This window comes from Tympanuchus pallidicinctus, unplaced genomic scaffold, assembly GCF_026119805.1.
Source record: "Tympanuchus pallidicinctus isolate F22 unplaced genomic scaffold, pur_lepc_1.0 scaffold16, whole genome shotgun sequence".
Lineage (NCBI taxonomy): Eukaryota > Metazoa > Chordata > Aves > Galliformes > Phasianidae > Tympanuchus > Tympanuchus pallidicinctus.
Genome location: NW_026294679.1, coordinates 19795675 through 19807723, shown reverse-complemented (window position 1 = coordinate 19807723; position 12049 = coordinate 19795675). Strand labels below are relative to the sequence as shown.

Here is a 12049-nt window from a genome sequence, read left to right as displayed (position 1 = left end):
TGTTGTTTTGCTTTATTTGAGCACCTGTCTTGTCCACTCTTTAATTTTCTTTTCGATGCTGTCTTCTGCTTGTCAGCATGATTTTGCTGGTGTTTCTTTCTGGAACAGTAAGCTTCGGTGCACTGGGGACAGGTGGGGTGACCAAGGTGCCAAGGGCACGGCTCCTTTAACTTCCCTGCTCACAGCTTATTTGGGCAGCTTATGGCAAGGCCCTGGCTGGGCAGCTGCCGATGGCTGAAACGCAGCCCTGCTCCACGCTGCCTGGGAGCTGCAGTCCAAGCACTGGATCCAGGGCTCCGCTATATCACTGTCATGCGCTCAGCCCTCACCCCACCTGCTTGGGGCCGATTCCCTCTTGGCTTTGTTGCAGGTATCCTTGTCCAACTCTGCCATTCACAAGCACCTTGCAGCCTCTTGCAAAAAAAGATGAAGAAAAATGTTGCAGCAGTCTATCAGCCTGTTCAGAAGCAGGGTGGAGGGATTTCTCTCCCTGGCAATCCCTCCATCCTGCTTCTGAACAGGCTGATGGACTGCTGCAACGTTTTCCTTCATCTTTTTTTTTTTTTTTTTTTTTTTAATGTTATGTAAATGTTCTCACCTGATACCTATATACTGCTGTGATTTGCAGATGTCCTGTGCCCTGTCTGTGTGTCTGAGAATGTTCTTCTTTGGGTCTCTGGTACCTTGGGAGGGGAAAGAACTGGCGTGGAGTAAACCTGCAAAGCAGCAGTGTTTGTAGTGGCTGGAATAGGACACTGGGAACCACTTCTGTCTGGAACAGAGCCCAGAAGGAGGGTCTGTCCTTCTCTGTCCATCTCTGCCACAGCATCTTTGAGGAAAGAGGCAGAGGTGATCATACGAGGAAAGGATTTTCTTACAGAAGAGTGAGAAATGCATTTCATTATGAACTGGTCATATTTCTTGCCCAGTGGGAGGTTGTCAGTTTGTCATGAAGGAAAGCTGCATTTTGCTTTCTGTTTCCTTTCAGTGCTCCTATCTTACATCACATTGTCCTTTTTTTTCTGATGAAGTCAGATGAATTTACAACATACAAGCTGAATTATCATGGGTTTGGTCAGTTGTCTTTTATACTGAGGCTGGGTTGTTTTGGTTTAGCCAGCTCAGCATCTGTTACAGCCGTGGCATTATGAATTGTGCGCTGCCACTTCTGGCCACCCGTTGTGTACAAGCAGATCTGTTCAGTGAAGGGGCTGTGTTTGTATGAAGAGCTGTGCTTTCACTTCTGCAGGTCTGTAATTTCCACGAAGAATAGTAACCCAATTACTCTTGTGTTCTGCTAAAGCAAAGGGCCTGACAAATGAAAACCCAAAGCAAGCCCAGTTCTCTGAACAGCTTGTTTCTTATCAGCTGTGTTCTAAAGAAATGTGATATTAGCATTACTGGAATGGCACTTAGAGCGGCGTTTGCAGAGCAATGATGCAAAAGATATTTTGGCAAAACGTAGGCCTGGTTGTTAAAATCAAATTCAGAAATCTTATCTATATAAAGGCCTGGGAACTAGAAATAAACATCTTAGTTTATGTGTCAAACGTGAGAAAGTTTTGTCCTGCTGCTTTTAAGCACCATCCCCTTGAGCGTTTACTTTTAGATTTTGCTACAGATGGTCTGTATAAACTGCACTTCTGTATCCAGGTAGATAGACGCTGCTTCAATCTGTAGAGAGAAGTACTGCCCAAATAGCAGAAGACTCTTTTTTTTTGGCTGGAAAACATGAAATGAATATTAGATGAGTGTTGGTAATATCCTGTACTTAAGTTTTAAGCATCAGCTATTGTTCAGGGCTAGACAGCTCTCTTATTTAGCAGGAAGGGAACTTAATGAAATCCAATATTTGGAAATACGAGATAGATGAATTCAGACTTGGAACAGCCATGTAGAGATTTGACAGGAAGAGTAACTAAAGTTTGGAGTAACTTCTCTGGATATATGGCTTTATTATCTCTTGAAGTCTTAAACGTGAACCGTGATGTTTCCTAAAGGATACATGGTGTTTTAGGCAAGGTACGGAAATTGCTGGTGGAAGTTGAGCAGTTCTGGAATGGTGGGAGATGGGCCCAATGCCATGGGGTGAATCTGGTTTGCAGTGGGCTGGTTTTCCACCTCTCTTCAATATGTGGTCTGCAGAAATTAGGGTGATCTTCTGGTAGGGGGGAGAAGAAATGATTTTCTTTGCAAGCTCTTGGTAAGAGCTAATGCAGTTAAGGTCTGTTGGATTTTTACGGTTCTGTGAGCTCCTGCCTACAATGTCTTCAAGCCCAACCTTTGACTGCTCTAATGGGCATATAAAATTTGTATTTTTTTTTTTTCCCTGTTTCCTACTGGGAATAACTGCCATTAGATCAGAGAGAGAAAAACAAAAATTGCAACTCTCTGTTTATTGCTGAAATTTTTAGATACCGAGTTGTTTGCCCCTAGTGTTGAATTGACTGTGCCACTAATGCCTGGAACAGGAGTGGAATACCCGTGCTGTGCCAAAGACTACTGATCAGTAAAGACCAAAAAGGGGATCTTTGCGGGGCCGGAGCTCTTTTTCAGGTCACAAGCTGGGCTGTGATCCGATGCTGTCCAGGACTGGATGGGAGCTCCTGCAGAGCACGCAGAGGAGCCCAGCCCAACCCAGCCCAGCCTGACCTTTTGCTGCTCTGCACTGGGGCTGCAAGGCTGGGGTTGCCGCCTGGAGCAGTCGCACAGGGAGCACACTTTCTGTCTGCAAGCTGTGCTTGAGTTTGCCTGTTTTGTTTCCCTGGAGACAGAACAGTGCAGAATGCTTCACCCTGACCAGAAATAGTTTGCTGTACCTTGTGACCGGAGTGCTGTACTCCTCCTCTGGTCTCTGGCCAGGCTGCATGGTGCTGGAGGGACGGGCTGTGGGGTGATGACCTCTTGTCACAAGTTCTGCTGTGTCTGCTGCCCTGCCCGCTCCCCTCCCTCTGTGAGAGGGTGTAGGATTGCAGGGGAGCAATTGCTCTTGATTTACATCTCCCATGGCATTTTGATGGTTATGTCATTCTGTTTGAGCCTCACTCCTGTCAGCTGTCTGTCCTGGCTGTCACGGCCCAGTGGCTGAGCAGCACGTGGTACATCTTACCTCTCCTTCCCCTTTGCTCAGCTGTTTTTGCTGTCTGCTTCCCCGTACCCTTGTGCTCAGGAACAGATTCCCAGCAAGTCTAATTGCACACGAGGGCAACGTGATCTGAGTGAGGGAAGGATCCCCTTTTGTAGGGGTTCCAAGTAGAGCTGGGAGGGTAAGAAGGGGATTTGCAAGACCCAGGCATGTGAGAGAGTTATGGATAGTTTATCTTAAACTGTGGTCCTGCTGTGAGAACCTGGCCTGGGTGCAGAGTGTGCAGCACAGTCTGTTACCTTGCAACTACTTTCTAAAACTTCATTTGCAAAATACTGCAAAAAGAGGAGCCAAGGCACCCCCGGCAATGCAGGCGAGAAAGCGCTTGCACTGCACCAGGGCCTTGGGAGTGTGGATTCTCTCCAGGCTTTCCTCCTGCCTGCTACTTTATTGGAGTGGTTCTGGCATGGAGCTGTGAAATATATGCAACAACAACAATAATTTCCAGGACTGAGAAGAAGGGAGAGATGAAAAGAGTCATTTACCTTCCCCCCTCCCAGAACAGTAGCAGATGAGGATGTAAGCACATCTCAGCCCATATAAAATATTAATTGGGACATTTTCTACAGTTCAGCAATGGGAAAGAAGATAGAAATCCTGCAGTGCCCTGAGCTGCTATTCCCAGCCTGGGAAAGAAGTGTTTTGAGCTGAGATATCTGCCTTGGTCTCCCTCTTCTGCTCGTGATGAGAACAGTTGCCCAAAGCTTTTCTGTGCAAGGGAAAGGGAGGACCATGCAGAGACTGTGGAGCTGCGTGGACTATTCTCAGTGCAGAGCAGTGGGTCTTTGTTTACGTGGATCTCTAGTGAGATTCCTGTAAATCAGAGGATGCTGCACTTGTAGCAGTCATCTGCTGAGCAGCCCAACCAGCCAAGTGTCTTGCTTACTCCTGTGGAAAAAAGGGTGCCCCACAGGGAATGCAAAGAAGGTGCATTTTCAACTCTGTATGCTGAAGACCTGCAGGAGGAGAAATGTCAGTAGAGCGCAGGGATGGCTGCTTTCCCTTGCTGTGTTCATTTGCTGGCTGGGGAAGGGCAGTCAGTCCTCTCTCTTTCTGTACATATCTGCATCCCCAAAGATTGAGAGCTCAGGAGCTTCTGGGGCTGCCCTGGAGATTTGCCTCCCTCAGCTCCTTGCAGTGAAGTTGTGCTCATCTGATGTGTGTGTTTCATTTGCAAGGATGGGGCTTTGAAAAGCCAGGACTCGATCATTGCTGTAATGAAAAATCTATCTGAGCCTCAGCAGCTAAAGATCCCCTGCTTCTTGGCTAAGATGAGCGGAGTTGCCTTAGCTCTCTCTCCTTTCCTTGCACTTACGCATGTTACGTTTCTGGGGAGGAGAAACCATTTTCTGCTCTCTTTGATATGTTATTCTTTAATCCAGATGACGGTCCTGCTGAAACTGATGTTGCCTTTGGGCTGGAATAAGCATACTTAGCATTTGGGCAGGAATTCTTGCCTGGAGAACTGGAAGTGCTTGATCAGCATTTCATCAGTGACTCCATCCGTGGGTACTGAAGTATGGTTACCTTTACGGTTCATCGGAGCTGGCAGCATTCCCTACTTCATGTGTTGGCTGTGTGCAGCAGTACCTGTGTATTTCTCCCTCCTGCTCTTCCTTTCTTCCCTGATGTTTCTCTGGGCTGGCAGCAAGTCCCTTTTGTTTTCTGTGAGCTATTTCTTCAGAGACTGTTCTCCAGCTTTCGAGAAGGGGATAAGTCTCAAAAGCCCTGGAACTGGTATCATGTGTTCGTGCATCTGATGGAAGAGTAGTACCTTTGTGTTGCTGTTACTGTTCACTTGGAATCCAAGCAGGGAATATCTCTTTATCGCTTTAACCCTTTACTGGAAGCAGAGGTCCTTTGCAGCCTCATCTACAGGCACCTGATTGGCTGTTACAGCTGTGAGATTTTGGGAGATGGTTGTGTTCCAGCAATTCCCAGTCTCGTCCGTGCTTCTGGACATCAGCTGGGTCACTGTGTTCCTTTCTTTGTTGAAAATGAGCAAGAGCCTAGTTCAGAATTGTGGAGCTGAATACCTTGTTTCCTTCTCTTTCAGATCACCAGAAACTGGAACGTGAAGCTCGAATCTGCCGACTTCTAAAGCATCCGAATATTGGTAAACATCCAAAGATACTCCGTGCACTGGTATCCGTGGGCTATTCTGTATGTGATGAAGAAGCAATTTCCACTAGCTCAGGATGTCACAAAATGCAAAGTAGCACCATAGCAGCAGCTTTTCAGCAGAAAGAACTGTTGAATTTGAGTGCAATTGTAGAGGTAGGGCATGAGGAGGAGTAGTAACCACCTTCTACAGTAATTTGCAGTGATGAATATACTAGCCAGTACGTTTATTGCTTGAAAATATTCAGGATGACTAAAACTTTTGTTACTAGCCTAGTTACTGGGATTTGTTTGCCCTGTAAAGCTTGTTGCACTTAGTTTAGTAGGTGATGTTGATTTTTATTTGGGACTTTAACTTTCATCAGCTTTATTTTTATCTGTTCTTATATTTTCTTGTCAGACATCTCACACATTAAATGTTGTGCCCGAGAGAATATCCATTTTTACAAGTAAACCCCACTGAAAACAGAAACATGTCACTTTCCTACTTTGGTTCTAAGCTGGTTCTCCATTTGTAATGAGTAACAATGTGACTGCTCTGTTGTGGTTTGGAAAAGCGTTTGGGGGAATGTCAGTGGTTCATGCATTTTCTACAGTTGTTTTTTTTGTTTTGTTTTGTTTTGTTTTTTTGTCTTCCTAGAAAAAAGTTTTTTTCTTTATTTTAAGATAAAAGAGTCTAGTCATTCTGAACTCAGTGGGTGGTTGTAAATAGAAATAAAGGAATTAAGGAAATAGAAATAAGGGATAAAGGAATTATTTTATGCCTACAGCAAAGAGTTGAAATGTGTTGAAAAGACCTCTGAAGGCTGTATCGTCTATTCAGCAGTTATTTGACAACCTTACCTGGTTAATGCTAGGCTGCTTGTTTGCTCTTAAAAAGCTAGAATAATTCCATAGCCTCTAGTGGTAATCTTTCAAATATTTAGTTCTTCTATTAGACGTTAGAAAAAAACATACTTTGCTACTGTTGTTTCTATTTCTATCCAGTGTATATGTAGAAAGTAGTTTTTCTTTCCTCTAACTATCTTACATATTTGAAGACTGTTATCATGTCTCTTTCTAGCCTTCTTCTTCTTCAGACTAAACAAACCCAGTTCTTTCAGTCTTTTCTCATACGTCATATTTTCTAGACCTCTAGTCTTTTTTTCTTTCCTTTTTCCCTCTCTCCCTTGGACTCAGTCCAGAGGCTTCATATCTATCTTGAAATGTGTTGCCTGAAAAAAGATATCAGAACCCAGCTAAGACCATGTCAGTGTTGGCTACAAGGGGAAGAATTGCTTTACCTGTCACATCAAAATTATTCTTCTTTTGGCAAATTTTGTTGGTTGATGGAAGTTTAAAGATATTGTTGATGCACATTTGTTTTCTGACACATTGTTGCATCAGACTACTTTCTGCGGATCTGGCAAGCAAAGAATTTTTCCATCTTGTATAAATGAGGATTCTTATCAAAGTGGCTATTTCATTTATCCTAATTAAAATAAGTACTAGGAAATGTACTGCGTGGGTTCTCTTCAGGTTTGTCAAGACCATTTTGATTTACTTTCTGATGAACTTTCTGTTATATGTTTGCAATTTGTACAGTAATGTATTTAATAAAAATGCCATATATTGCACCATGTAGATAATTAATGGAACTGTTGAATACCGATGGGCTCTGAACAAACTCTTGAAGGTGTTGATATGTTTTTCCAATTTGACAGTAGCAATTTTGAGTGTCTCTTCTCAGTGACTTCTATACACATTGTATCCAGCATTATCTTACACTTTTTTTTTATAATTGCTTTTGGACATAGCACATTGGATGCTGTCAGAAGCCTTTCTGAAGTCTAGATACTACATGCATTGTTGCTTCCACATTCCATGGACTTGTTATGCTGTCATAGAAGGAAATTGTGTTGGAAGCTGAATTGCAGCATGCCCTCTTGTTTTGCTGTGACACAAACCTCTAGTGAGTCTAGGGCAGAGGACTGTGAGTCACAGCCCTGTGAGGTGCTTTTCTCTCCTCCCTGCATATAGAATATGAAGCAAACCTGTTGAATTTATTTGCTGCCATACAGTTGACTCTGGTGTGATGGTTCCAGACTGTTACATGCTGACTGTAACACCCCTACTTTGAAAAATAAATGTTTATTTGGCCATGAGGTAATGGTGATATTTCTGTTTGTTGTTACTCTTTGTGAAGTGACTGCTTTCTAAGTTACTCTTGCTTACCTTCACTGAACTTCAGCCTTAATTATAGGCTCTTGCTCTGTAAGTGGGTGTTTTCTTGTCTTTAGATGTGTATTATGGCCAAGGTAATCACAGAGGAGTAATCCTTCAAAGAGCTGAGTGTTGCAGTGTGGTTATTCCTTGATCCAGAAAACGTTTCCGTCTACAGACAGAAGAAAGTTGTCCTGAGGCAATTTTCTGATTTCCAAAGCCATGTTTGTTGTACATGCCATGTTTTCATTGGGAGCCATACTGCCACTACAAACGGTATGTCAGACTTCATTTCAGTAGAAGGACTTAATTCCTTAGCTTTCAACTTGCGTTTTTGATTCTCCTGACAACATTCTAGAGTATTTAGTGTCCAGAGAAGCCCTGTTCCAGCCACACTCACCAAATTACAGCCAAATTGGTATGACATCAATCCACATTCTGTTCTAAAGGGAAAATGGTTGCATCCATTACTCAGGATATGAGAGTGTCAGAAAGAGGCAGAAAGCAGCACTGTTAAAACCTTGCTGTCTGTGAGCAGATAAAATGCTTGTGGAAGTTGGCAAGAGTCATGACTGCATGGGGAATTCCACTTGTCCTTAAACAACATACTATTTCAATGATTCACATATCTATAAATCTCGTGGGCATTTGACATGAATGTATTTGGGGACATGTAGAAGAGTGAGTGAACGATCTGGTGCTCTCTTCTCTCGGTCCCTGCTTTGCAGGAAAGAAGGATGTTTCTCCAGGCATGCTCGCAGCTCTGCCCCTTCATTTGCAGATGTTTCCCCAGTTGTGCCACTGAAACCTGTGCATTTAAGATAAAATAGGCTTCACATTGTTTTCTTTTTGCTGTAGAGCTAAACTTGCAGTGTTTTGAATGTCACCACTTTCTTATTGGAGCAGCAGCTCTTTTGGTCTCTTAGAATTAAACTTAATTTTGGTTGGCCTGAGTATTTGATTTTTAAGTCCTCTAATTGAGCAACTACCTGTGGATTCTCTTGTGGATAATTTAGGTTTTTGCCTTTTGCTACACAGCAACTACCAGAGTAGCAACAGAGCTGAGAACCCCAATGTCTTGCAGCTGTCTTGTTCCACATAGATGGGAAGTGCTCGGTTCTGAGTGTGACCTTTCCTGCTGCAGAACTCTCAAAGCAATGATGCAGCATTTGCTAATTCTTATTCATAGGTCTGAAAAATGTTTTCTAGCATTCCTGTGTTTGTCCATCCTGTCGTTATATGTTCCCCTTCTACTTTTAAATTTTCTTAGTTATGCCAGCCTAAATATGTCCCTCCTCTTTGGACCTGTCACTGGATGAGCTGTACTGCTTCTTAGATGTTTTTAAGTCAACCGTACAAAAGTAGTTCTTGAATATCTTTTGTTTATAGCTCAAACTGAGCAGTTTGTTATTTTTACCTTCTTTGTGTCAGTTATTGTGTCCTAGCTCATGGCAGCCTTGCTGTGAAGAATTGCATGCACTTAGCTCTGGAATAACAAAAATACATATTTTAAGAGAGGCTGATAGTAGCCAAATGACGAAGCCAAATTCTTTTTCTGATTTCTGCCTCTGTATCCTTTTCTGAGCTGCTTCAGAGTTAATTTCTTTGAAGGAATTTATAGCAGTGGTGAAATGCTGTCCTCAGCATCTACTGGAATTACTGCTTTTTCAGGTTTTTCCTACTTCTGATTTTTTTCTCCAGAATATACTTGCAGTTCAGTTCTTTAAATTTTTTGCTTCTATCTTCTGGCTTCTTTAAGAATAAACTGTGGTTCTGGACAATTCCTTATTTAACATATGGAAAACATGGCAGAGAAATCTCCTGTGAATTAGCTGATTTTGTTTTCACCCAGTTCAGTTTTATTTCCTTTGAAAATGATCTCTCCTAGTACCTCTGTCTTGTGGGAGTGATTTTCATGGATGATTATTTAACAGCACACAGTTCATCTTTGCTTAAGTAAAGGTGATGATCAAGGTGTGAGTCGCTTCAAGAAGGGTTTTGTGCTTCTTTGTGCAGCCCATTGTAGAATATCACGATGCTCATAACTACTGGAGTAGGAAATGGGGTGCATTGGTCATGCAGACCCAGTGTTGGGATTGTCTCAGCCCCCACCAAGGTTCACTCGTGCATCACCTTGAGGATCTCTAGCTGAGCAGGCCCTCATTTCTGCCATCCCCTTGCTGCTTGGGATGCATGCTTAGCACCTTTTCTTAACAGGAGATCTGAATTGCTTCCTTAGTGAACAAGAGAATGCTGTAGGCTGTGTTTTGCTGTAAACAGCAGATTTCTCTGTTTTCATTTGGCTGCAGACATCCAGGCTGCTCCCCTAAGGAAGCACAGTAGTTTCCACGTGGGATAACAGCTCTGGATGGTCATGTCTGCACTGTTATCAGGAGAGTAGAAAATATTCCTGCTAATGAACTCTTTTGCATCACATCATGTTTGAGTAAGACATAATAAATGTCACGTATCATGCACTGAACTTCAGCCTTTCAGTGCAGACATTGCAAAATGAAAGAAAAAAAAGTTTAGTTGGCATTGAAATGTTTAAAAAAATACTTTGTGTGCTTTCATTATTACTTTTACATTTTACCTCTGCAGAAGGACCAGTTTCTCGACAGGAAAGGTACTGCCCTCTGTGCAGCTTCTTCCTAGGCTGTGGATTGCTGTGCCTGACCTTACTTTTTAGGGTCTGAGTGTTTTTTGAGAACAATGAAGAAGAAAAAATAAATCCCAGTGATATTTTGTGCTCCTTGAGACTGTCCCTTGTCTCTCCTTGCAGAGCCTGCAGCAGCCTGCTTCTACCTGAACAGAGCTGTGTTAACAAGCTCTTCTTTTTTATTTTCCAAAGCTCTGAAACTGCAATTGGTGTGAAATGCTGTGGGTCTGGGGAGCTGGCAAGCCGGTGTATATCCAGCATCCTGTTACCTCTCCGTGTCAGATTTGGAGGCAGAAGGAGGGAAAGAATCCCTGATCCTGATGGTCTGGTTAACACCAGCATGCAATGTCCTGTTAGCTAACTGTCCTGCTGCTGTTAGTTACTGCTCTAACAAAGCTGGTCATTAGCTGCTGGAACAGATGATTTCTAGAGGATTATTTGCATTACACAACTTAATGCTCTTTAATAGCAAATTTTTAATTAAAAGGAGAGTCCTTTTGGAAGCAGCCTGAGCAGCTGCAGCTGAATTCTGCATGTTTAATGTAATTAGAGAAACAGCTGGGATGGGAGCTCAGCACCCAGCTCCCAGGCAGTCGCAGTCTTATGGTGGCTCCTCGTGGGATAGGCGTCCTGGGAGCTGTGAACTGTGCTGGGAGCATCCTGGCATACAGCCAGGCTGGGAGGCGGTGGGACAATTCCTGAGCAGGCTCTCAGGCTGGTGAGCAGCTGGGGAAGTGGGCTGTGGGTTGGAGCTGGAGCCATCTGCGTCAGCTCACTCGTCGCTTGTGCTGCCACAGACGATGGTGCTCAGTTTGCAGTCTGCTGGGCCGTGTGTATTTGTATCTGTAGTTCCAGCATTTCCTGGCACATTGGAGAGGGCATCAGGCAAGGCATCTTTGGTAAAGGGCATCAGGCAGGTTTTAGCCTCCAGTATTATTTTGCTTCTTCTGACATATACTTTTTGTAATATGCCCCACGTGGTCTCTCTTTGCATGATACAGGCAAACATTTGTCTGGGAAGTGCTGAAAAGTGAAGCTTGGCTGCTTCTAATGAGGCATATTAGAAGGCTGACCTTCTAATAGCATTGTTCAGTCCAGAAGATCCTAGAGTACTTTTGAGTTTGCAATGCTAAGACTACATAAAAGAGTTAGAGCATTTCTATTACCATAAGGAGACAACCAGAAGTCTTGGTTGCCTTGTTTTGGCTCTGCTGCATGTACTGCAACAAAGGCAACTTAATTGGAGAATTCCAAGTGTTATATAATCCCAATACATGAGATATATTGGTGCAGCGTGGCCAATAGCATGTTATATTTTCCCGTTGAATTCAAAGGATTTAAACACTAGGTTCAGCAGTGAAGTTGACCCTTTCCTCTTGCTGAGCACTATCGCTAAGCACAGGCAGAGACCATTGGTGTATAGGAGCAAGTATGTTTCAGCTCATGTTAAATTTTCCTAAGCAGAGATTAATAATTGTGAAGATAGAAGGAATCATCTTGTGAAATTATTCTTCTGCTTGTGTATTTCTTTGCCTTGTGCTGTGACTTCAGTAACTGTTCTGTTTTGCAGAACAAACCTTGCAGCAGTTTGACAAAGACCACCCTGCCTTATAAAAGAGCCTTATCTTGGGCTTGTGTGGCAGGCATGAATGCTCTGGGCATTGAAACAAGAGTAAAACAATGATAAAACTGGGCACACTGGGCAGAGCAAAGGGAAGATGTGGATCAAGTCAGCTAGCTATCATCCGTACTTGTGACTTGGGTATCAGTTTGCTTTCTAAATATGACCCTTTGAAAATAAGATGCCTGTTGCCCTTCCTTGTCTTTTTATATTTCTGTTGTATAGGTGAACTTTTATAAAACGGAAAGATTCTTCTGATTCCTTTGTGGTGTGCTTCAACTTCTGTATTCACAGTCTTGCT

General features: G+C 43.1%; 2 protein-coding genes across 14 annotated transcripts in view; one reads left to right on the top strand and one right to left on the bottom strand.

Annotated features, from left to right (window-relative positions):
• Positions 1-5942, bottom strand: part of PLAU (plasminogen activator, urokinase) — a 128514-nt gene extending 122572 nt beyond the window's left edge. Inside the window, exon 1 of the mRNA XM_052678243.1 lies at positions 5938-5942. The gene's annotated coding sequence lies outside the window, so the exon portion shown is untranslated. The remainder of the gene's footprint in view (positions 1-5937) is intronic.
• CAMK2G (calcium/calmodulin dependent protein kinase II gamma) overlaps positions 1-12049 on the top strand; it is a 111381-nt gene that overhangs the window by 44500 nt on the left and 54832 nt on the right. For all 13 annotated transcript variants that reach the window (XM_052678229.1, XM_052678228.1, XM_052678232.1 and 10 more), the window contains exon 3: positions 5202-5261. In XM_052678229.1, the coding sequence (XP_052534189.1) occupies positions 5202-5261 (60 nt within the window). The remainder of the gene's footprint in view (positions 1-5201; positions 5262-12049) is intronic.